This window comes from Nilaparvata lugens, chromosome 8 (genome assembly GCF_014356525.2).
Source record: "Nilaparvata lugens isolate BPH chromosome 8, ASM1435652v1, whole genome shotgun sequence".
Classification (NCBI taxonomy): domain Eukaryota; kingdom Metazoa; phylum Arthropoda; class Insecta; order Hemiptera; family Delphacidae; genus Nilaparvata; species Nilaparvata lugens.
Window position 1 is genome coordinate 51,424,938 of NC_052511.1, and position 27,703 is coordinate 51,452,640.

Sequence of the window (27,703 nt, forward strand, 5' to 3'; positions counted from 1 at the left end):
CCGAGTCAGACAAGCATCCAGCCTGCACTACGGAGCTAGGTTAAGGGTGGTCACTTGAGACAGGACAAGTGTGATGAACATGTGTGAACAAACATCATGTCTTTGGACGAAAAATACATTCACGTGAAAGGTTTCAAACAAAAAAGAGCCGTTTTGACAGCAGTTTCTAACTAAAAACAAACAATCAATATCATATAATAAACCACTGGAAAATTAAAATTATAATGACGCAAAAATAATTTAACCTCAAATAGAGCAGCGAAGAAAGAATAAACAACAAAAAAGTAGGTAATACACAAAAACCTAACCTAACAGATTTTGTTAGAAGCCTTTCGCTGATGACACATGACACAACATGTACGACGAACATGTGTTCATACACTGTAAACCTCTCTTCAAGGGTATGGGGGTCCTCACCATGTTCTGCTCACTCTCACACCTGATGGACAACCAGGAAGCCTGGACGAGAAGAGGTGAAATCCACAGCCACAATACGCGCCGAGCTGCTGACCTTGAGGCATCCCACACACGATTGAGCAGCACCTACAACAGCTACCCAGCAGCAGCCATTCGGATGTTCAACAGGCTGCCCAGCGAAGTGAGAAATCTACCAAGAGATAAACTGAAATCTACCAAGAGATATAAAGAGCACAGTGAAGCTAAAGCTGAACGACAGACTCTACTCATTTGCTGAGCTTGAGGATGAGCCACTTTTTTGAATCAGTTCTACTCCAACGACTAACCAATATGGCTACCAACCAACCTTGTTCATGACACTGTCTATCTGGAATCCCCAGTCTTCGACAACGACAACAAGAGTATCAAGTAAGTTCAACACACTTGTCCAGTCGTTAGTGGCCACCCTAATAATCTTCTGCAAGTTGTGTAAATAATTGACTTTATTACGTTCTTGATTGTGATATTTATTTATGTACCTGAAGATTTCCATGTAACTTATTTGTCAAAATACTTATAGCAATGGATAATAATTTATAAATTTAATCGAAATTCTCACCTTGTAGCAACCGGAATTATCGACAATAGATAACAGCAACTTCTCTTTATAACTGTTTTTGTTCCTTAGAACACATCCTTTTCGTTCAGCAACCTGCAGAGGGCAGCTGGTCCAGACCAGGGCACTGTGTGTAGAGGCGAGATCTAGTGATCCTTTTTCTGTCGAACACCGTTTAAAAAATCAATATAGCTTAAATAGGTTTGCAAGAGAACAAAAAAAAAACCGAATAGAAAATAAGATACAATCTCATAGTCAAATTTATTATCACATGTTCTTCAAGAACAGCAATAGATGTCATTCGCAAAAATAGGATAACTTGAAACATATAAAATTATAACAAGTTATATTAGTAGTCTGTGAATAGTAGACTCACGCAATTTTCTCATTCACAAGTATCTGGTGTCACCTGTTCACCAGCTTCTCCAGAAATCTGTGTAATGTATGCAATGAATAATCCACTTGTCAGCTGATTGATTATGAATAATTCCACAGTCTGATTAATCCTATCTTCAGAGTAGATGATAGTGATATCAGAGTATGGACGAGATTCCATTTTCTTACATATTATCCTAAAAATTCAAAATTACAAAATAACATTGTGTATGCATCGACGCGCAGTTAAATAAGGAATATTCCTGTCAAATCTCATGGAATTCTATTAACGCGTTTGGCCGTAATTGCGTTACATACAGACAGACAAAAGAAAATCCGAGTTGAGACATAGTCCTCACTGCTTTCAGTCAATAAATGTTGAAGGATAGTTTTAATTAGAAGAAATAAGCACAATTGTACAATTGCTTTCTAACTGACTTTCGCTTAAATGAAACAAACAATAATCATTAATTATAGTGTTTTAAATTACCGAATATAGTGGAATTATAATCCACTATGACGAAAAAACATAATTCACCTCAATTACGGTACGGTTCCACAAAATAAAATATGTATTTACAGAACGTTATAGGTTTTGTGTACTATTTTTGGAATTTGATTATACAAAAATGAAACTGACTGCACTCACACAACTTTCCTTGCCGTTATGAAAATTGATCAACTGACGTTAGTGTTCCCGCGCAACTCAAGTCTACTATTTAAAGATCTAAGCCAGCTGGTGACAGGACAATAACGCTGCAGACACACGAAGTCTGCTATCTCTTCATAGTGAATGATTTAATAACAGTTTGCAATTTAATAATCTTATTTTCTCGAACATCGAGCTTATTTTCAATTTTAGGTGAAAATGTTACTGAACATTAATTGTAGAGATTTTCATGCTCAATCTTTTTCACTTGAAATTTTTTGTTTAAACTGTATCTGAAGCCTGATAATTGGGAATCTAAAATCAAACTTTGCATAGATGGGGTGCAGCTCCTGAAATTTTTACATATATGGGACTTGTGGTAGTTGATAGAGCTTATCAATGACTATTTTAGGTATGAATTTGATCAAAATCGTTTGAGCCGTTTTTGAGAAAATCGCGAAAAACCCTGTTTTTGACAACATTTTTGCAATTTTAGCCGCCATCTTGAATTGCATTTTATCGAAATTGTTCGTGTCGGATCCTTATAGTGTAAGGACCTCAAGTTCCAAATTTCAAGTTATTCCGTTAATGGGAGATGAGATATCGTGTACACAGACGCACATACACTCATACTTAAGGTGCGTACAGACTGTCGCTCTGCTCCGCAACCGAACGTCACTCCAGCAGAGCGATTGATGATCGACCGGGGTGCAACAGTGGTTCGACCGGGGAACGCGAGAAGATCTAACATCTTCCGTAACGTTCATGATGGGTGCGTGGGCGGTCCGACTGTGGTTCGATGGTGGTACGAGGGCGGTACTAGGGCGGTACGAGGGAGGAGCGTGCTCGGTGCGGGTTGGAAGCACGAATATGTGTACGCAGCTATACACACACACACAGACCAATACCCAAAAACCACTTTTTTAGTTTAGAGTTATCGTGTTCACAGACATACACACATACACACACATACACACACACACACACACACACACACACACACACACACACACACACACACACACACACACACACACACAGACCAACACCCAAAAATCATGTTTTTGGACTCAGGGGACCTTGAAACGTATAGAAATTTAGAAATTGGGGTACATTAATTTTTTTCGGAAAGCAATACTTTCCTTACCAATGGTAATAGGGCAAGGAAAGTAAAATTGAAGTATAAAATACTTGTATGTAGGCCTATTAAGAATCCCATACTGAGATCTGTTTAAGACATTATAGGCTATTTACTCTCAATTGAATTCATAAAAATCATCTAAAACTCCCATTAATTTTTCAAGTACAAAGGACTTTTGCGTATGAATGATTCTGTATCTTTATAAGACTTTACAGGTGTTTGGGACAGTTTAATTTTAGAAACGCATAAATTTTTGAAGTACAAGAAATGTTAATGTGGAAAGATCTTGTATTTGTATTCGCTTAGAGCTTGATACAATTCATCTTCATTACAAAAATGTTCAACTCGAGAAAATTGGAAAATTCGTACAATTCATTTTCGATCAACTCACCGGTAGACAAATTACTGCTGCAAGGCGATGATGACCTTGAGGTATAGGGCGTGGCCGTCTTGGAGCCTTGCGGCGAAGTCGATGACGCAGTCATGATCGACGCGACCGATTTGGGTCGCGCGACTGAGTCGTGTCGCACGACCGAGTCGCCGCCGGTCGAACTGGAGATGAGGTTTTGGTCGAGTGAGTTGCACTGGCCGATCATTTTCACCTCGTAGCGCGTTTCGGTCGAGTCTATGCATAGCCACAGGCGACTGGATCTGGAAAAGTTGGTGAGATTTGTCGTGAAAATAATGTAAACTTGATAAAAGGTTGGTCTTGAAAAAGTTCTTAGGGGAAATGTAGTGAAAAGGATGTAAAATTAATAAAATGTTGGTCTCGGAAAAGATATTAGAGGAAATGACGTGAAAAGGGTGTAAATTAAAAAATATCATACAAACAGAACGATTTCCATACAATTATGAAATTCGAAACAGTTTTTTTTCTCTAATTTGTGTTCCTTCATGTGATCAATGGTGTCAACTTCATTTCATGCGGTCTATGAATAGACGTTTCAACGAGACTTGTAAGAAACTAAGAACTAAATTGTAAGAGACTGAAATTCAAAGATAATATGAGTGAATATATTATTTTTTTAAAAGAAAATAAAACTCACAGTACATATTATGAGTAATTCAATTTATTGATTGAGTTATTAGAAACTATCGATTATCGATCTTCAATTATCCTATCCTATACTATTAAAAGAGCAACTTATGTTTATATGTTTAGATGTTTATATGTTTGTATTTCACCGGATCTCGAAAACGGCTCTAACGATTCTCACGAAATTCAGAACATAGTAGGTATTTAATATAAAAATTCGATTGTACTAGGTCTCATCCCTTGGAAAACTCGCTGAAGGACATTAAAGGGATTATTATAATTCATCTTCGAAAAAACAGCTGATAATAATTATTTCGTCGTCTGTTGGTGATGGAAGTGAGTGAGCGAGTTCATGTGTGTGAGACTGTGTCAAAATTATGATTCAGCTGTTGAACTTTTGTTATCATTCAATCAGGTACTTAGTGCCGTTGCAAAAAGCCGGGTTATTTTCAATCCTGATTAATTCCAGTAGATCCATCTTTTTGAAATTGTCTTCTCTGATTTGGTTCACGTGAAGTTAATCAGGATTAAAATTTAACCGGCTTTTGTGCAACTGGGCCTTTGTGAGGGAAATTTTTGCATTCCTCTGGGAATGAATTTCAATTTACTGCGATTAGAAAGAACATTTCTGTATGAATGTTACTATAATTTCTTCTTTCGTAATATATTTTTTATGCTTTTGTACTCCAGAGCGTAGCTCGGTCCCCGATATTGATAAATTAATACGAAAGAAAAAAGTTTACCATAAGAAATGCCGTGATTCAAATGAAATACGCAATGAAGCAGATACATTGCACATGACGATGAAAGAGAAACAGATTGATTCAATATTCTTATTTCAAATTCATGATTCCATTGAAATTCGGGAGAGGAAACAGTATTGGGTTGACACTTTTAATCCTCTCCGAAACATTTCTAAGATTTGTCTATTATTAAATGAATAAATGAATTTTGAACACATCAATACAGCACACAATCAACAGCATCATCACTGATATCTATTTCAACAACAATCAACAAATTTAGTCGATATCACGTATTTATTTAGAGAAAAACACAAACATGTTTCATTTCAAAGAAACATCGTTAGGTGTTTGAACACGTTTGTGTTTTTGTGCAAACGGATTAGTGATATTTTACTACAGTGAGGTCCACGTTTAATGGCAGTGGAGAAAGATAAGAGAACAGCGTAGCCGATTCTCTGCCTTGCCACTGCCAAGGATAGAGGATAGCTGATACCGGTCGGTATATCTGATGTAATATTACTGTTCATTCTCATTTAAAACAATCAATTATATTTTAATCGTCAAGAAATTATATTTTCCAATGATTCAATAATGAGTTTTCATAATTGAGATTAATTATGTTGTTTATTATATTACTACATTGATAAACAAATACTGCCATTATAACGTGGACCTCACTATAACACATTTGAAATGAAGAAATTATATTCAGACTGAATTAAATTCACTCACTTCTTCATATTATTCTTGAACTGCATCGGCGAATACTCCACCAAGATATTCCCATCCTCCTTCGACTCCAACCTTATGACATCTCTCTCCAACCGGAAGTCAGCGTCCTCCACCACCAGGTTCAAGGTCACCGGAAGTACACTCGCGTTCCTAATCAGCAGGGGCCTCTTCTCATACGCCGGCACTACCAGCGGGTTACAGTTGGGACTTATGAGCACCCGAGTGTACCCTACCGTTGTTTTCAGTTGGAACCTTGCGAATTTTGTGGTTTCACGAACTATACTAGCCAACGACACGCACAGTTCCCCCGTGATTTGTCGGGAAGGTTGAGAAAGGTTTGTATGTTCGAGAGGAGGGGTGAAACAGTAGACAGGTTCCTCGAGTCGTTCACCCGGGTCTAGGATGACGAGTTTCTCGAATACCTCGGATTTGTCGGTTTCTTGCAGGTGGAACACTTGGAATTTCGAAGAGTTGTCGGTGACTGTCAAGTTTAGAGGCACTTTCACGTTGCCTACGTTTTCGATGCTGATGACGGACTTGCGAAGGCTTTCCTCGGGTAGAAGTCCGAAGTCGATTTCGGCGTTGTCGTATTCGTCGTTGGGGATTTTGGTGATTATCAACTGAAAAAAAAACGAACAAAATTACTTGAAATACAAGGATACATGTATTAAGCTCGCGTATGCCTTTAGAAAACTGGAAAAATATGAGTTACATTTGAATGAATTGGGAGTTATACCAGTTAAAACATATCATTCAATCTCTACAGAGCCTTTACATGGATACTACAATTCGTCTGCATATAAAGGGGGGTTTGACTGATGACATTGGCATAAACAAAGGGGTTAGACAAGGTTGTTGTATATCGCAGACTTCATTTAATATTTATGTTGACAAAAATTAAAAATTAGTTTTCATGTCGGAAGAGTTGCTGAAAATTAAAATTTGAGAGTATCAGTTATAAAAACCGAATCAATGGCATTCAAAGGAAAATATCCAATCAGAACTAAAATAGAATTGAATGGAAAAGTAATAGAACAAGTGAAAAATTTCAACTATCTTGGTAATGATGTAACATAATGATACAGATATTGATGTGTACAAAAAAATATCAAAGTTTCAGAAAATATTTATTTACATTTACATTTATTATTACATTCCTTAATCACAACATCAAATTAATGATTGGGAGAGAATCAACAGATAAACCCAAAACTGTTCCTCTCCCTAATTTTGATAAAAATAGTCCAAATGAGGTTATGAAAACACTTTTATAAAGATCACAAAAATTTACAGTCCAAATATACATTATTCTAAAAATTTTGTATCTCGGTTGATCAGAAAGATGCAACAAATTATTATTACACTTGAAAATGCATTAATAAATTAAAAAACTTGATAAATTTGAAGCCAGAAAAATCACAAAAACATTCACTATCAGCATATGATCTATAATATGTGGCACTATACATAGAAACCTCAAAAATAAAAGAAGACAAGAAACGAGAATAAAGTTCTATAATACTATTGCAGTTCCGACTCTCCTATATGGAAGTGAGAATTGAATTCACACACGGAGAATGGACAGTCGAGTTCAAGCTGCAGGAATGAGGTTTCTAAGGAGTGTATTTGGCTGCGCTAGAGTTGATAGAATCAGAAATACTGATATAAGGCAGGTTTTATCGGTTGCTCCTCTGCATGAAAGAATAATACAAAATAGACGCAACTGGTGCAGTCATTTGGATAGAATGCCACCTGGAGGAATGCCCCTTGAAGTCCAAAACTATAGACCTACTGGAAAAAGAGATGTAGGGAGGCCAAGAAAGAAATGGTACCGGAGCAGGTTGATAACCTAAGAATAATACAAAATAGACGCAACTGGTGCAGTCATTTGGATAGAATGCCACCTGGAGGAATGCCCCTTGAAGTCCAAAACTATAGACCTACTGGAAAAAGAGATGTAGGGAGGCCAAGAAAGAAATGGGTACCGGAGCAGGTTGATAAACCTAAGAATAATACAAAATAGACGCAACTGGTACAGTCATTTGGATAGAATGCCACCTGGAAGAATGCCCCATGAAGTGCAAAACTATAGACCTACACGGAAAAGAGATGTAGGGAGGCTAAGAAAGAAATGGGTACCGGAGAAGGTTAATTGATAAACCTAATCCCTGTAGTGACGACCAGTTTGTACGCCCTATATCATGAGATTACATTGAATGCTTATATGTGCAAGTGCACGCTTGGTTGTGCATAACCAAGCGCGCATATGAGAACCATACTATGGAAAGAGCAATAGGAACACTCACACTGAACGAATGCACGCACTGGTTGCGTTCAGTGTTAGCAGCTACATGCAAGTCACAACGTGTTGGCACTTTCCAGATTTTGTTTTTCGGCTCATGCATGATCTAACGTGCACTAGCACATATACGAATTTAATGTGATCACACCTTATTCAAAGTTCCAAGTCCCCTTGGAAGTAGGTGAAGTATCGTTATTCTTTCATCATAATTTTCTACACAGTAAAGCTGAATTCTCAACACCTGTGCAAGTGAAAATATTAATAGCCTTGAAATATGAAATCGGTACAGTGAAAATATTTTTCCTAGTTACGTTGAAAAGTGGCCATTGCTGCACTGATTACAGAACGCAAAGAATCACTTTTCCGCTCTAGTGCGGGAAAAATTTTTCTGCACTCCAGATTTGCAACATGGCAACGCAAAAAATTAGTAGGTTATATGGAGCAACAGTGCAGCAAAATCAAAATGAAGTTGGTAACAGTGACTGCTGTGGCTGCTATAGTGAGCAGAGGTGCAACCAAGCACAACGCGCTAATTATTATTCATTATATATTATAACCAAGGACAACGAGGACTTAGGATTTTAGGATTAAGGTTTTATCAATAATAAAATTACACAGAAAAACATTTGATGGATTTCAGGCAAATTTAACCATAATTACCCACTTTCATATTCATGGTAACTGTAGGAAAAACTTAATGTGAAATACGTGCGCAAAGTTCTCTGCTGCACTCAAGAAACCATTCCGCCCTCGCCTACGGCTCGGGCGTAAACGTTTCTTTCGGTGCAGCAAACTGTCACTTTGCGCACTAGTTGCACAAATAACTATTTCCAAAGTTCAAATGGGATTATTCATACTCACTCGGCCGGGCTGAATGTGAATAGTCCCATTAAAACTCATGGGAATTATAATATTCACTGTGTCGGTCACTGATATGTGAGAATCCGCCGTAAAGTTGCGTTGACCTTGCTATACTCTGAGAAATCAATCAATCATTTATTGGCATGTATCTTGTCATCAGAGAAGAGAGTAAGGGCAATACCTACTATCACTTCAGGCCCCACAACTGAAGCTATGATAAACTATGACGTTATCACATGTAGATCAATGATCTACTGGCGATAGGCAAGCGAAATAAGAGCGCTGATGCTTGTTATCACATCTGATTATGGTAACCAACAAAATTCCAATTACGAATTCTATTTTCACGGTCTTCCATTTCAATGAATTTGGTTTGTTCATCATTCTTCCAATATTTGTGTGTGTGAAAAGTAATGGTAAATTTAGGGGTTTAAATAGTCCTAATAGGATTCTGTTATTGTGTACCTAATTGTCGCGGGAATTATAACAAGACTCCAAAGGTTTCTTCTGCAACCTCTTTCCGAGAGATTAAACTTTCAAACGAAAATGTATACAAGCGATAAGAAGAAAGAACCTTAATCCAACAAAACAACAGTTTACATGAAGTGTAAAAGAACAGTGTAAATAAAGTAAGAGAGGAACATCCAATTAAAGTGTGAAAGAACAGTGTAAATAAAGTAAGAGAGGAACATTCAATTAAAGTGTGAAAGAACAGTGTAAATAAAGTAAGAGAGGAACATCAAATTAAAGTGTGAAAGAACAGTTTAAATAAAGTGTGAGATGAGCATTTAATTAAAGTGTGAAAGAACAGTGTAAATAAAATGTAAATAGCAGTACAATTAGAGTGTAAAAGAACTGAGTAAATAAAGTGTGTGAAAGAACTTTTGAACTAATAAATCAAAAAGTAAATACAAGTGTTGGAACTGTCCATAACATCATAAGATTGAAGGTTTCACCTAACTGAAAAACACCCTGATTGGTTTCTTTCTCTGTACAACAGATTTATTGTGATCAAGTCTGTGGGAGCCTCTTTCCTAAAAAAGAGTAAAGGTGCGTACAGACTTTCGCTCTGCTCCAAGACCGAACGTCACTCCAGCAGAGCGATTGATGATCGACCGGGGAGCAACAGTGGTTCGACCGGGGAACGCGAGAAGATCTAACATCTTCCGTAACGTTCATGATGTGTGCGGGGGAGGAGCGACTGTGGTTCGATGGTGGTACGAGGGCGGTACGAGGGAGGAGCGTGCTCGGTGCGGGTTGGAAGCGCGAATATGTGTACGCAGCTTAACATCTAATTTGGTTTACCTTCGATTTACCTCTCATTTGATTCTGATACAGGCTATAATTATTAAGTATTTTCGGTTGAGATAAATTTATCAATAGCTCTATCACTGAATCGAATATGTCTATCAAGCTAAAATTATGAAGAAATTATTGCATTTGTGGAATAAAGTGATTTTATTTCATTAAAATTCCTTTTTGATAGAATAGAAATGTCTTTAATCTGGAATTTAGATAGTATTTTACCAAATAAAAATCAATACAGTAACAAAAATTAGAGATCATACATTAATAAGCTAGTAGAGACTACTACTATGATTCTAGGAAGAATCAATCTACATGTTATGATGTTATTAATTAGTTGTGGGGCCTGAAGTAATAGTAGGTATTGGTAAAGGTCAAGCTATACAAAGCGGTTTTTCAGGTGTTTTCAGATGAGTCGACAGGGCAGAAAGCACTCCGATTGGCAGATTATCAGCTGATTCCCGAACGCCAACCCAATCAGCCAATCGAAGGGCTGCCTGCCCTGTCGACTCGTTTGAAAACGCCTGAAAAACGCTTCATGTGGCTTGGCCCTAACTGTTGATCTGTGATATTACAATTATTAAATAACACTGTTATAAACTTTTGTCCTGGACTTGTTATGTGAGCACTCTTAAAAATAAAATCCACGGTGCTCATAGCAGTTAAGTAAATGTACATTAATTTCCTATTTGTTTTTTTGCTCTGCGTGGCTTGTGCTCTGCTTGGGTAATGAGACAGATGATGATGATGGGACAGATGATGATGATGATGAGATGACGGATGATTACTTCAAGGATTTATAAAGATATGTCTGTGCTACTGACCGTTTTTTTTTTTACTTTCCTTGCCCTATTACCATAGGTAAGGAAAGTATTGCTTTCAAAAAAAATTAAGGTACCCTAATTTCAAGTTTTCTATACGTTTCAAGGCCCCCCTGAGTCCAAAAACATGATTTTGGGGTGTTGGTCTGTGTGTGTGTGTGTGTGTGTGTGTGTGTGTGGTGTGTGTGTGTGTGTGTGGTGTGTGTGTATGTCTGTGAACACGATAACTCCATTTCTAATCAACCGATTGACTTGAAATTTTAAACTTAAGGTCCTTATACCATGAGAAAACGGCTCTAACGATTTTCTTCAAATTTATACCATGGATAGCTATTTATAAGCCCTATCAACTGGCATTAGTCTCATTTCTGGGAAAATTTCAGGAGCTCCGTAATATTCTTGAGAAAAATGGCGGATAATGCAAAAAAAACCATGTTTTTCACGGTTTTCTCGAAAACGGCTTCAACGATTTTCTTCAAATTTATACCATGGATAGCTATTTATAAGCTCTATCAACTGGCATGAGTCTCAATCCTGGGAAAATTTCAGGAGCTCCGTAATATTCTTGAGAAAAATGGCGGATGATTACTAAAAAACCATGTTTTTCACGGTTTTCTCGAAAACGGCTTCAACGATTTTCTTCAAATTATACCATGGATAGCTATTATAAGCCCTATCAACTGGCATTAGTCTCATTTCTGGGAAAATTTCAGGAGCTCCGTAATATTCTTGAGAAAAATGGCGGATAATTACTAAAAAACCATGTTTTTCACGATTTTCTCGAAAACGGCTCTAACCATTTTCTTCAAATTTATACAATGTATAGCTATTTATGAGCCCTATCAACTGACGTTAGTCTCATTTCTGGGAAAATTGCAGGAGCTGCGTAGTATTCTTGAGAAAAATGGCGGATGATTACTAAAAAACCATGTTTTTCACAATTTTCTCGAAAATGACTTGACTGATTTATTTCAAATTCATACCCTGTTTAGTCTTTTCCCTTGGAAACTGAAGGGGTCCACCCCATCCTTGAGAAATGGACTTTGTAAACTCCTTCTCGTGCATGAGGTAGGTAGGTAGAGCAGTTTATAAACAGAACACATAGTCGAGATATTCAATCTGTAGAAAAGCTGTTTTGACGACTTTTAAAAAAATCATCGAATTTCACAATTTACACAAAAGTACTCTGAAAACAATTATATATACACATTGTCACGTTATTCTTTATATTTGAATAACGATTAGCCTCCTGCTTGGCATCAGTCGGTAAAGCATGAGATTTGATATATTAGGTCGTGGTTTTCTAATAGTATTCAGTCTTAAAAAATCTTGATAGGCCTAGATATGGGCTTCTCCAATAACTCTTGTAATTCAATAAATAATAAATATATATATAAATGATACTTATACTATAGAGTTGAGGAATAAAAAATAAATTGCACACCATGAAAGTTTCATACATATATTACATAAATAATGCAAAGATCAGTCGAGGCAAAAAATATATATAGAGCGATAAAAAAAAATATAATATAAAAATAGAACAATAATTGAAATCAATAAAAATATCACAGGCTAACTTTATATTCTAGATTTATGGCACGAATCATTACCATGTGCCTTTATCTTAAAATCATATGCATTCTGTTGCATGTAGTTGCGATATGCGCTTGCTAATACTTGTCGACTTGGATAATTCAATCAAAAATATGTGCTCTAAGATCAGCTTGATAAATTAGCCACTAATAATCCAAATATATATATATATTAAAATCTCTAGTATTTAGTAGATTTATTTGTATCGAATATATATTTTTATCTCAGGGTGCAAGATTCGGCACCTGACGGAATAGGTAGAGCCATTCATCTAGTGAATTAGAACTATAATAAATTATCGCAAATTGTATTGCAAAAAAATTAAATATTATATGCATATGTTTTAATAGCCTAGATTTCGTACTTCTTTGATTTAATAGAATTTCTAAAATATTGATCTATATTTTTCTTTCAAATAAATACCTTTAATACTAATTTTACTTGCGCAAGTATTACTCTTATTAATTTCTCAATTTATAATAAAACCCTTTCGGCGAGCTAGCTTTGATCATCAGATTAATTCGAAGCACTAGGGCGCCCATCACTAATTCAAATTTAATCACTCACGTGTCGAAAATCTTCTTGTAAGCCGCCGATGTCGATCCAACTCCATGTGGTCCGGGAATATGGTAGCCGGAATCGTCTCCTCCAAGGGGTTATAAATTTAATTAAAAATGAAAATGACTTCTGCTTCACAATAGCATCACGAAGTCTTTTAAGAAATTTAATAATTTACTTTAACTTTAACTTTTACAAAATCATTAGTAAGGTACTTCGCTCTAAAATATTTGGGGTCCTCTTATGGTGGCATTTGGCTGGCGAGTGCTGGTTCTTCCTTCTCAAGTTTTACAGATCCTCTTTCCGACTTTCAAATTAGCATAAAATTTAAATATCTTAGTCCTCCGCCATTAGGTTCAAATAGATCTTACAAAAAATACCAAAATATTGCTTAGATTATATGATTAATAATTTCTTTGCATTCGAGCCATATCGATAACATAGATTACACAAATTTTAACACAAAATCTAGTACATTTATATAAATATATAGAAATATTTTTGAACTGGCCTACAGTTGCCGCCTATTAACTGCCGTTTTACTATTGGTGCATGCAAATTTTATTCGGTATTCATGCGCCTGGTAACTCTTATTTCCTGAATACATTAAATTATTTTTATTTGGTTTTTTATTTATGCTCTTTGCATGCTAGTTAATATTCTATACATTAATATTAATTCCATGCTACCTAATAATTAGCCACGTGGACAGGTGTTTTTTCACATTGCACACCATCTGATTGCAATAAAGCTCTGCCAAGGGGTTTTGGTCAGATTCTACGTTCCTCGGTTTGATCGATCTCTAGGTCACCGATCCGTGAATACATGTACATAACCTCAATCTTCAAATATTTTATATAATAATCTATTTATGAGCAATAAACTTCCTTCAAATCCTTTTTAGGTTCTTGTACCATTTAGCCAGAATAAGCTGATGCTATCTAATCTTAGTTATTATCTATTGGCGATATTAGCCAGTTACTTTATTTTCAGACCTATTACTGTTTCTGTTAGGGCTTTTTGTCTACCCAGATTTAATATGTTACACGCGCCCCTGGGTTTGAATTCAAAATATTTGAGAATCACAATGTTTTTAATGAAAACCCACCCTTCAATACATCGATATACACTATACTTTATTTATAAATTATACTCTCATACTTCTATCACAGTTCGCAGACATATTTGCTGCATCTCCTTTATACCTTTATCAAATACAATAACAAATTCTCCTCCTCAACACACATAAAATATCATAAATATAAACTTCTAAACGTACTCCTCCTGACAACACTTAACATATAGTAATTTTTAAATTCGCCGCTTGCAGGGCCGCCAACCTAACTACACACATTTCATAATTCTCATAAATGATTCCTTTTAGACAATAATTTCGATTCACAAAACTTCTGGGCTTATATCTTATAGTATTTCTTAGGTCTTAATATAAATAATTTTCTATACATCAGGTACAATACTTTTCTTTTGCTAATGGCTCTTTGGTTTTTTGGTAGCTTGTATTCACTTTAAGTCTTTTCAGGTAACAAACGTGGCATAATTAAAAGTAATAAATATAAAACATATAAATAAATATACGACATTAATAAATATAATAAATAACAATAATAAATAACATTTTGGGTACATACTTTTTCATAATCATATGTTTGCAGGCATTACATATTTGATTCAGGTGGCCTTGCCCAGCTGGTCACTGGTTCTACATAATTTGCTGTCGAATTTCATAATTATTAACCTAACTGCTCAATTTTTTCTCTTAAAAAGGTAATTAACAAATTTTAATTTTATTATCCCCGCTTGTGTCCTTTTTTATCTGATGTATATAATTTAATTACATATTTAAAAATTGTTCTTTTCCTTATTGCAGGCTTCTAACGGCTGGAAGGAATTAAACATTGGATTGTTGCCACGAGGTCCTATACCAATATTAAATTTATTAAGGAAGGTTAGTAATCGGTTTGATAATAATGTTTTCATTGATTTCTTATCATATTTATTTCAAATTCTGTGATGTGGTTTGTAGAAATTTCGTGGCTTTCCCGTATCTTTTGGTTTTCTGCTTGTAGCTGTTGTAGGCTGGCTAGGTTATCTGCTGTTGATTTGTGAGGCTGTCCTATTGATAATTTTTTCATCATAAATTTAAAGCCCTTGTATCTCGTGTATTCTTTCAAATAACTCCTTGTTCCTTTAATAATAATTTCTTTTAATCTGTTCTTTTCCGATTCATCCTGCACTCTTAACTCATCATTCCTTTCATTTTCATTTAATACTCTTGATTTCGGCTCATTATAACTCATTAGGCTTACAACAATAAACATTTTTATAATATTAATTTCCAATTATCAATCATAGATTCATTTAATAATAACAATATAATATTTTCATCATATCTGCAACACACTTTTATTAATATCACAGCCATAACCAACATTACACACAATATCAAAACATTTATTATCTTTTAATAGCATAATCTCTCATCATATAATAACTATTCACTTCCATTTTATTACTATAACTTTTTATTGCTTCCATTCTTCTCAAACACCGTTTATTCTTAATTAACCTCCACAAGTAGTCCACTCCATTATTTTCCCAGCATGAATCCATAATAGTACTTTTAGTTCCATTTTTAATCCAACATGAATCCATGGTAGTTTCGTAAGCAGCTCCGGTTTTGTTCCATTCATTCGATCCGTTTTTATCACATTTATTACGTCCATTTTGCCGGTCGCATCGCTGATCATAGCCTTTAAAACGTATGTGCCGCGGATGCACGCCGTCGGTCCGCTCCTGTCCTCCTCGGTGTCGGTCCGGTGTTCTTCCTTGCCTCTTGAAGCGTGCATGCGGCCGGTATGCGCGCGCGCGGTTCCTCCTTCGTCGCTTCTTCCGCCTCCGGGCCTTGTGATGCATGTTCTTCTTCTCCCGTATGCCGTCCTCTCCGTCCTGATGTCGGTCGGGTGTCCTCGGGCGCCTCCGTCTCCGGGCCTTGCGGTGGTCGCTCCTTTTGTCCGGTAGTCCGTCTTCTCGTTCTTCCATGGGGTCCTTGGTTTGCCGTGTGGTGGAATGATGCGCAGGTGTAGGCTCTGTGTGCGGATGCATGGTGGTGGTCAAAACCGGTAGTATGGTGGCGGTCTCTGGATATGCGGGCTGCTCTTCCTGCGGTGATGGGTCTTCGGCGGGAAACAATATACTTAAAATTGGTTGTTGCTTGCGGCTGGTTTTAATTGCATTGTTGGCGGCGGTTTTTTGATGGTAGGCTGTCTTGTATTGACTTCTGTTTTTCTAATATTTTCGGTAAACCGTTCACAAAGGTGGTATATGATGCTGTAGTATCTTTATTTTCTCTATCTATTTTTTCTGAGCTTGCGTGGGTTGTATCGGGGTTATCATGTATTCGTAATTTTTTAGCTGTAGTCTTCTCTGTGTTTAGTGGTGGGTTATCTTGTGTTTTTTGTTTATTCAATCCTATTGCATGTGCTAGTGTATAATTTGTACTTACTTGTTGAGGTGGCGGTTTATAATTTCTGTTGTAATTGTTTTGTGTGTGATTATTATGTGAGTTTAATCGATCACGGCCATCATAGTGATTCTTACGATTGCTCTGCTGGGCATAGTGGTTGGTTGTACGATTTTGAAATTTTTCATTATTCCAATTACCATTTTGCCTGTGCTCATAGCGGCGTTCAAATTGAGGAGCAGATCGGTAGCGATCATATGATACCGGTTCATATTTTTGGCTGTTATGCGGATTAAATTTTGAATTATGTTGATTTGATGCGTATCTCTGGTCTGAGCGGTGGTTGATATTGCCATTGCAGACTGTATGCCATATAAATGATTATCAGCTGCTTGCAATCAGTAATGGGTTGTGTGGCGAGTGCCATTCTAACTTGATACGGTAGCTTCTTTAAAATAATACTTGCTAATGCCGATTCATTAATGGGCTCGCTCAATTGAGAATTTTTAAACTGTAGGGCAGTGACGAAAGTGGTACATGCACCGTCTAAGTTAGGGTTGAACTCGCATGATATGATGTCCGCTAGCACGTCCAACTGTTTACTTCTGCTCCAATACTGTTCCAGGAAGACAGCTACAAACTCATCCAATGATGTAAATTCATGGGCTCTACTCCGAAAGAACATCAGGGGTTCGCCAATCAATAAATTAGTCAAACGAAGACGCCAAAAATTCCAAGAGGTAGGTGCAAGAGTTTGTACTAATTTTATCTGATCAATGAATGGTTGAGGTTGCAAATGGCGATCAGTATTATCAAATTTTCCTAGTCCTTGTAATATACTATGTACGTTGAGGTTGTCTGTTTGAATCCCTTGAGGTCGTTGTTGAATATGATTTTCTAATGCTGTTATTTTTTCCTGTGTTATCTGCCATTGACTATTATGTGTAATTTTATTTGCGTTTACTTCTTGATTTAATTGAGTCAGAGTGGATTTTTGAATTAGTAGAGTTCCGTTTAAAGCTTTACAGGTTTCAGTATTTTGATTGATGCTACCTTGCAGTTGGTTCATTTTTGTGGACATATTAATCTGTTTATTTTGTATTTCTTTAATACTGTTAATATTTTTGTCAACTGTAGTTGTTAAGTTTGATTGGCAACGGTAATTTGTTTGTGGATTTCTTGGTGGCAATCGGCCTTAATGTTATTGGTTATATCCTGAATGGGTGTAGTGATTTGTATGGTTAGGTTATCTATCCTTTCGTTGAGCTCACATGTAACCGTATCCAACCTTTCCGATAATCCTGCCGTAACTTTATCCTGACTTTCTTTCTGTAGATTTATCATTGCTTTTAATTCTTCCCTATGATTCTCTACTTTAGCCTCAATAGTATCCAACCGTCGTTCTACTGATTTTATAGCGCCCGCTGTCTCTTTCATGCCCTGTTCCATTGTTTGCTTATTTGCCTCTTTCATTTCCACATTCTCTTTTTTAATCTCCTGCATCATTTTGTCCATTGTGTTTTGTAGCATAATATTGAACATACTGCTAGTTTGTTCCATCATTACCTTTTGAAAAGGATCTAGCTCTGTGACTGAAAATAGACTTTGTTTGCTCAGATGTGACTCGGCCTCTGGAGATGCGGGTTCGGCAGGCTGCTCCTCGCCCCCTTCAAAGTTGATCTCTACTATCCGTTGATTCAATGGTGTGTCAGCGGCGTCGATTCGAGTGGATGATAGAGGTTGCAGACCTGGTGGATCGAAGACTATCGACCCGACGCTTCCTGGTTCCCTTTCTCGTGGCGTATTGGCATCTACCGTGGTGGGGTTTGATGTGCTTGGAGTCGACAAAGTGGGATCTGTGCAACCGCCGTACATATATGAAACTTCAGAGTTTGCGGGAGTGTGATTCATTATGTCAAATATGATAAATGCTAATTAAACAGTGACAAAAATGATAAGCGAAGATGCTTAAAAAAGAGACACAAACCGGGACTTACAGTGAACAGTGATGTGTAAAGTGTTTGGATACTCTTACAACAAGGTATTTATACTTAAGTTTTTTACAATGCTCTAGCGCCCCCAATGTTTTGTTGATTATTCTTGGCTAGTTTACAGGCTGCGACTTATTTTCCAACCGGCTTAAACACCTAATATATTTTTGACTAGAAAGTAATAGCAGTTTAGGCTTATAAAATATAATCTCTCTTTATAAACATGTAATTTTTCACAGTACTAATAATATAAAATTTTCTTTAAAACATATAATTTCTCTCTATTTAAAGCTCTTGTTTCCCCAAAAAGTAATACAAATTTCCCTTCGCCAGTTTTCCTCACAACTCGTATAAGTTATCTATAATTTTCAATATGGTTATTGACTTAATTTCAAATAATTATTCAATGAGCTTGGCTCTCATCATCAGTCCCACGTTGGTACGACATGTCTTTGTGTCACGTTATTCTTTATATTTAAATAACGATTAGCCTCCTGCTTGGCATCAGTCGGTAAAGCATGAGATTTGATATAATTAGGTCGTGGTTTTCTAATAGTATTCAGTCTTAAAAAATCTTGATAGGCCTAGATATGGGCTTCTCCAATAACTCTTGTAATTCAATAAATAATAAATATATATATAAATGATACTTATACTATAGAGTTGAGGAATAAAAAATAAATTGCACACCATGAAAGTTTCATACATATATTACATAAATAATGCAAAGATCAGTCGAGGCAAAAAATATATATAGAGCGATAAAAAAAATATAATATAAAAATAGAACAATAATTGAAATCAATAAAAATATCACAGGCTAACTTTATATTCTAGATTTATGGCACGAATCATTACCATGTGCCTTTATCTTAAAATCATATGCATTCTGTGCATGTAGTTGCGATATGCGCTTGCTAATACTTGTCGACTTGGATAATTCAATCAAAAAATATGTGCTCTAAGATCAGCTTGATAAATTAGCCACTAATAATCCAATATATATATATATTAAAATCTCTAGTATTAGTAGATTTATTTGTATCGAATATATATTTTTATCTCAGGGTGCAAGATTCGGCACCTGACGGAATAGGTAGAGCCATTCATCTAGTGAATTAGAACTATAATAAATTATCGCAAATTGTATTGCAAAAATTAAATATTATATGCATATGTTTTAATAGCCTAGATTTCGTACTTCTTTGATTTAATAGAATTTCTAAAATATTGATCTATATTTTGCTTTCAATAAATACCTTTAATACTAATTTTACTTGCGCAAGTATTACTCTTATTAATTTCTCAATTTATAATAAAACCCTTTCGGCGAGCTAGCTTTGATCATCAGATTAATTCGAAGCACTAGGGCGCCCATCACTAATTCAAATTTAATCACTCACGTGTCGAAAATCTTCTTGTAAGCCGCCGATGTCGATCCAACTCCATGTGGTCCGGGAATATGGTAGCCGGAATCGTCTCCTCCAAGGGATTATAAGTTTAATTCAAAATGAAAATGACTTCTGCTTCACAATAGCATCACGAAGTCTTTTAAGAAATTTAATAATTTACTTAACTTTAACTTTTACAAAATCATTAGTAAGGTACTTCGCTCTAAAATATTTGGGGTCCTCTTATGGTGGCATTTGGCTGGCGAGTGCTGGTTCTTCCTTCTCAAGTTTTACAGATCCTCTTTCCGACTTTCAAATTAGCATAAAATTTAAATATCTTAGTCCTCCGCCATTTAGGTTCAAATAGATCTTACAAAAAATACCAAAATATTGCTTAGATTATATGATTAATAATTTCTTTGCATTCGAGCCATATCGATAACATAGATTACACAAATTTTAACACAAAATCTAGTACATTTATATAAATATATAGAAATATTTTTGAACTGGCCTACAGTTGCCGCCTATTAACTGCCGTTTTACTATTGGTGCATGCAAATTTTATTCGGTATTCATGCGCCTGGTAACTCTTATTTCCTGAATACATTAAATTATTTTTATTTGGTTTTTATTTATGCTCTTTGCATGCTAGTTAATATTCTATACATTAATATTAATTCCATGCTACCTAATAATTAGCCACGTGGACAGGTGTTTTTTCACATTGCACACCATCTGATTGCAATAAAGCTCTGCCAAGGGGTTTTGGTCAGATTCTACGTTCCTCGGTTTGATCGATCTCTAGGTCACCGATCCGTGAATACATGTACATAACCTCAATCTTCAAATATTTTATATAATAATCTATTTATGAGCAATAAACTTCCTTCAAATCCTTTTTAGGTTCTTGTACCATTTAGCCAGAATAAGCTGATGCTATCTAATCTTAGTTATTATCTATTTGGCGATATTAGCCAGTTACTTTATTTCAGACCTATTACTGTTTCTGTTAGGGCTTTTTGTCTACCCAGATTTAATATGTTACAACATATACAGTAGTCTGATCTTAGTTTCAAATATGTTGCCGCCAATCGTCATTATGTTATTCCTCTAAATTATTCTCTTTTAAGAATGAGGCTCACAGTTCAATGAGCAAGGAAAGTTGAGTGAGTGTACCACACCAGAATTTTTTAATGCGAATGAAAATAGAATATAATATCTTCAACTCACCCTAGGTTTCTCGCTTCTCAACGTAACTGTACATAGAAATGAGCGAAGATCATCAGAGTTCTCCTCTACCTCATCAACCTGCATTGCAATGTCCAATACTCCAATCGCAAATGGTATCACCTAGTAATCAAAATCACAATTGAAATTAAATGAATATTATTAAACGAAAATCCCAATTGAATGCTGTTAATCACCCCGAAGACTTCTGCTACTGCAAATATTGACAACAGCTAAACAGCTAGATGGAAATTCTATGAGCGCTACTATACAGAGATTATATTTCTCTTATATATTAAAAATTTTATAAAACACTTATTGAAATGGGCTGCTTTTAAATTAATAAAACAAAATAAAACTTGTAGCACCCTTTATTTATTAGTAAATAAAGGGTGCTACAAGTTTTATTTTGTTTTATTAAAAATTTTATTTCTCACAACATGATTCGACTATTAATGTAATTTTCAAGTGAGTTTTTGATAGTTGAAACATGTGAGAAATATAATACAGGGAACTTTGATTTATATTTCCATGTAAATACTAGTAGCAATTACATGAAAGTGGATGATATTCAATATTTCTATATTTTGTTAATATACAGTTGCAGAAGTATTAAGGTATGTGGTCATTTTAACTATGATAGAATGTAATGATAAGATTTTTTATTTAATAAACTAATACCTTTTTTGTTTCTCTGAAGAATAAAATGTGATACTCAAATGTAATTAGGGTACTAGTTAATTCATACGGGGAACTATCAAGTTTCTCCATGGAATAAATAATGTACGTAGGCCCGGTTGCACAACAGCCGGTTAAATTTTAACCGTGATTAATTCCACGAGAACCAATCAGAGAAGGCGTTTATAAAAGACGGCTTCTCTGATTGGTTCTCGTGGAATTAACACACCCAAACACTAAGCCCATGGTTTTTTATATTTGTAACATTTTATTGTGTTTTATTTGTTTCGTAAATCTTTGTAATTTTGTTTTGTCTTGTTTTGTGTGTTTTTAATAAATTAAAATTGAATTGAATTGACTGACGGTTAAAAGTAAACCGGCTGTTGTGCAACCGGCACTGAGAATTTAATTTTCCTTCATAATTAGTGGATTTGTGTAACAGTATTAGCATTTTGATTGGTTTCGGTTAACGATCGTTTCATTACTAATCACAAACATTGAAAAACACCAACCTGTATCTCGACTTTCTTAGTTTCCCCGGGAGCAAGCGTCACCTCGGGCGGGAATATAATTTTGACGGCCTTGGGACACAGCTGCCCGTTCTTGAGCACTTCTATGAGAGAGATGGAGCAGTGCACATTGTTGGAGAGAGAGCTGTTGGAGAGAGTGATCACGACGTTGCAGATGCTACCGATGCAGTAGCGCAGTTTTATGTTGTCCGGGTCATCAACCACCGAAGAGTTACCTGGAAAATAAATATCGAATCAAAGTTAATTAAATCAGATTGGAAATGGTCCAAGTTTACGGGGTGAACTCAACTGAATTCAACAGAAACATACAGATGAATTTACAAACCGGCATATCTATAATATACAGTGATTATAAAAGCACTATTACAACTTATGTTTATGTTTTTGAGGGGACGGATTCAAAGATCTAAAGGTTCAGAGAGAGAACCTCACACGTCAACCGAAGCTTATTGTGTGTCCCAAAGCATGTTAGGCAAACCAGCTCCCGTGTCCTTTACAAGGTCCAGGAGTTTCTTCCCTATACCAACATCCCAAATGCAGCCAAACAGAGCACTTCTTCTAGCTCCAAGACTTTCGTAATCCAGTATGATATGCTTCGCAGTCTCTTCACACTGATTACAAAGCCTACACATCTGGCTTTCATTTCTGAGTCCAATTAATTAAACTATTACAATATAATTATTATTCAACGAAAATCCTAAATAAATGCTTTAAATCACCCAGAAGACTTCTGCTACTGCAGACATTGACAACAGGGTTAACAGCTAGATGGAAAATCGATGAGAACTACTATCCAAAAAAAAATATTTTAACCCTGTTGTCAATGTCTGCAGTAGCAGAAGTCTTCGGGGTGATTGATTTACAACATTATTTAGGATTTTCGTTGAATAATACAAGATGGATTATTATATATTAATTAGCATTTGAATAAATGCACTCTCTATTTAATTCCATCTGTAAACTATTACAACTTTGAAAGCACATAAATATTTATTGAAATCACTACAGAATTGAGAAAGGTGTCATTTTGTTACAAAACACTTCAAGTTTAAGGTGTGGGTGTTATTTTGGTTCGATGTGACAGCCGTTGATAATGCAACATACATCCCACCGATAATCGATTTCTTGCCACACTCGTACCAGCATATCAGGCGTAACTTGTGCAAACGTAGCGATCTGATTGTGATCCGATTTCGGAGGTCATTAAGATTGTCTGGTAGAGGCGGTACATGAATCTTATCCTTAATGAAACCACACAGGAACAAATCCATCGGTGTTAAATCCAGTGAGCGAGGTGTCTATGCAATTGGCCTTGCGAAGTTGAAAGCAATGGTCTAGAAAATCCCAAACTTCTCCGTGGAAGTAAGCTGGTGCACCGTCATTTTGAACAAGGTGAACAAGTGCCCTTTTACTATCAGAAATCGATTATCGGTGGGATGTATGTTGCATTATCAACGGCTGTCACATCGAACCAAAATAATACCCACACCTTAAACTTGAAGTGTTTTGAAACAAAATGACACCTTTCTCAATTCTGTAAGTAATTTCAATTAATATTTATGTGCTTTCAAAGTTGTAAAGTCATTTTATAATCAACCTGTATTATAAATAAAATGATTGGCGTATACACGTACGGGATAGGAAATGTACGAATGACGCATCATCATGTCTGAACTAATGGACTGATAAACTTGAAATTTTGCATATAGATTCTTAATTGACCGAGGTTGATTAAAGACCTACTTCAAATTCTTCAAGATTTCATTAAACCTAAGTCAAGTTTTTTTAATTAGAACCTTGTGGTTTATTGTTTATTGTTTTTGAAGGGACGGATTCAAGGATCCAACGGTTCAAAGAACCCCACACGTCAACCGAAGCTTATTGTGTTCCCAAGTAGTATGTCAGTTAGGCAAACCAATGCCTGTGTTCTTTACAAGAACCAGGATTTTTCCCTATACTAGCATCCCATTCATCACCCGGTTGCTTGTTGCAATCCAGTGTGATATGCTTGGCAGTCTCTTCAGACTGATTAGTCCTCGTGACCTACGTGAGTTCCACTCCTGGCCTACTTTGAAGGTCCTACCGCAGAGGAAGGGGTGGCCAAGTTGCCTCCAGGGCACCCGGCCACCCCTGACTCAGCCTCTTGAACCAAATTTGTGCCTGAAGTTTCACCCATCTCTGGTCTCTTGGGTTTTCTCTTTTTGTCCCTCCGAAACTTCGCAGGGTCAGAAGCCTCACCTCTCCCAAGAAGTTTAGCCTAAATGGCCGTGCTTCTTTGAGCAATGGTAAGGCTTGGTCACTCCACCCAAAACTCGTGACCTACGTGAGTTCCACTCTTGGTCTTTTTGTAGGTCCTTCCGCTGAGAGAGGGGACGCCAAACTTCCTCTAGGGCACCCGGCGCCCGGCCACCCTCGACTCAGCCTCATGACCCACATTTGTGCCTGGAGTTTCACCCATCTCTGGTCTCTTGGGTTTTTGTTTTTGCCCCTCCAAAACTCAGCAGGGTCAGTAGCGTCACCTCTCCAAGAAGTTTTGCCTGAATGGCCGCCCTTCTCTGAGCAGTGTTGAGTTTTGGACTCTCCACCCACAAAATCGTGACCTACGTGAGTTTCACTCCTGGCATCTTTATAGGTCCTTCCGCTGAAGGAGGGTCCCCAAATTGCCTCTAGGGCACCTGGCCACCCTCGACTCAGCCTCTTGTCCCGCATTTGTGCCTGGAGTTTCACCCATCTCTGGTCTCTTGGGTTTTTCTTTTTGCCCCTCCGAAACTGCCCTGATGGGGCAGATCTCGTGGGTTTGAAGGCAATGCAACTTCTGGAGTTGCCTAGAGGTCCATTTTAGTCGCCTTCTACGACAAGCATGGATACTGTGGGTGAATTCTGGTTTTCAACACATTCTTGAGTACGATGATCGACTCAAAGTTCCCCAACCCACAGGGGGCGCTGGATTAAGGGTTACCAGCTATTGATAAATAAATAATTACTGCAAATTGTTTTCTTATTCAATGTCATTCTGTTACATCCTTAAAAAGGACAAAGGAGTAAGTGCTATAAATTTCGTTGGGCAACGAACTCGATCTGTATTATAATTCAAAGAAAATGTATTGAAAATTTGTAGTTGATCGATGAAAGCTATCGAAAGTAATCGTCAAACATACAAACCAATAAACGGACTAACCTCACTGTAACCAGTAGGAACTCACTCCACTCCTTCAATAATTTAACACTGACACCCGGTTGCACAAAATTATGTTAACTTTTAATCCCTATTGAATGAAACTAGAACCAATCAGAGAAGCCTTCTTCTCAGAAAAACTTTCTACGATTGGTTGTCGTGCAATTTAATTATGATTACAAGTCAACAGGCTTTTGTGCAGCGGGGTCAAAAAGATTAATATGATTCACTTAAGATTCATGATAAAGATTATGAGAGATCTATGATTGAATAAAGAATATGATTAACTTAAGATTCATGATAAAGATTATGAGAGATCTATGATTGAAAAAAGAATATGATTGACTCAAGATTCATGATAAAGATTATGAGAGATCTATGATTGAATAAAGAATAATATCAAATATATGGGAAAAAACCAATACATTAAAAATATAGAATTGATCACAACTGAATTATATTGAAAATACTATAAATTACTCACAACTATCATTAATAGCCTTTGCAATATCCTCAATCGATGTACTCCTAGACAGAGGTCCCACCATGAACGAATCACTGCTAATTTCCAAATTCGAAAAACTCATTTCCCTCTCATTGGTTGCCCTCGGACGCTCGGCTGCCATCTTGGAAACCGACTGATCCAAGATGGTGGAGTTGGTGTCGAGGTCGATGACCTTCACAGGTGACCTTGGATTAACCTGTGACCTTGAAGAGTTGACCTTAACAGGTGAACTGTGCAGGTTTGTCATGTCTTGTAGGACATTTCTCTGAGGACTGGGGAAAGGTTTTAGAGGCTGAAAATTGTCGGTTGTTGTTGAGGAGAGGTCGATGATTTCGGACGCCATATCGAGTTTGTCGGAGGCCATCTTGTTGTCGTCTGTCAGGTCTATTATGCTCATGTTTTCTTTCCTGTGGAAATGGAGGGAATCTGATTAATTACTAGCTTTCAATTTCTCTTTCAAAACCTAATTAGAAAGCACACAAAACTTGAAAATTTCAAGAATAATAAGGCTCAACTCACACTCACGCGACTCAGGTCGTGAAGAGACTCGACTCTAGTCGAGAGCATGTGTTTTCATATGGTGACACTCAGACCAGTCGATTCTAGTCTCCGCGACTGACACCATTTGGAAACACATGCTCTCGACTAGAGTCGAGTCTCGACTGTCGCGGAGACTAGAATCGACTGGTCTGACTGTCACCATATGAAAACATATGCTCTCGACTAGAGTCGGGTCTCTTCTCGACCTGAGTCGCGTAAGTGTGACTTGAGCTGTAGACTTGATAGATAGATAGGACCATTTTATTGCAACGACTTCTGAGTTCTTCAGAAGCAACACAGTTACCAAAGTAATACAAATATCACATCTAGAACATAATGGAACAATATGAATATTGATCAATATCAAAGCTCGTGTGTCCTAGACTATGTCTCAAGTCACTCATATGCTATGTCTAGCTTTAGACTATGTACTAATAATTAAAAGTGGGTGAACATTAGTTTACATTTAAATAAATTAAAAATAGAATTGAATTCAAGAGTTTGTCTCTTTTTATATATAGAGTTTGTATCTCTTCATATTATATTATAATTTTCCTCGAGAGGAAAAACCCTAATGGAAACAAGCTACTTGTCTTACTCTTACAAAACATTGTTTGGTTTTAATAAATAAGAGAAATTCATAAGAATGATAATATAATTAATATTGAATCTGAAAAGTAAATAATCAACTAATTTTGAAACTGTTACAAATCTTACCTCATATTAAACACGTTTTCTGCTCTCTTCAGTAAATCCACTCTATTTGCTTGTTTAGGTTTTTTACGGCCGTCTGTAAAACAAAGAAGTATTATACAAATTTTCAGAATTTTATTGAGAAAGAATATCCCGGTTTTCCAAGACATAATTGACCGAGCGAAGTGAGGTCTAAGATTCAAGTCGACGGTTTGGCATTTCTCTTAATGATCTGAGACAGCTGGGACAGGACAATAGCTCTGCAGACACACGAAGTCTCTTCATAGTGAATGATTTTTAATAGAATCAACAGTTGCCAACAGTTTGCAATTGAATAATCTTATTTTCTCGCATT

At 36.4% G+C, this 27,703-nt stretch overlaps 1 protein-coding gene across 1 annotated transcript; it reads right to left on the reverse strand.

The window, feature by feature from the left end:
- Positions 1-953: 953 nt before the first annotated feature.
- On the reverse strand, positions 954-27,442 carry LOC120352786. Its single transcript, XM_039435030.1, has 7 exons — positions 27,373-27,442; positions 26,095-26,522; positions 22,418-22,650; positions 21,231-21,350; positions 5,692-6,311; positions 3,569-3,828; positions 954-1,173 (listed from the first exon to the last, which is right to left on the reverse strand). The coding sequence occupies exons 1-7, from the start codon at positions 27,375-27,377 to the stop codon at positions 971-973; spliced, it is 1,869 nt and encodes a 622-aa protein (XP_039290964.1). The 5' UTR covers positions 27,378-27,442; the 3' UTR covers positions 954-970.
- Positions 27,443-27,703: the final 261 nt, after the last annotated feature.

Coding starts and splice junctions, on each gene's coding strand:
- LOC120352786 (XM_039435030.1), bottom strand. Junction 22,651..26,094: donor AAAGGCTATTAATGATAGTT/GTGAGTAATTTA, acceptor TTTATTTTCCAG/GTAACTCTTCGGTGGTTGAT. Junction 21,351..22,417: donor CTAAGAAAGTCGAGATACAG/GTTGGTGTTTTT, acceptor TTTGATTACTAG/GTGATACCATTTGCGATTGG.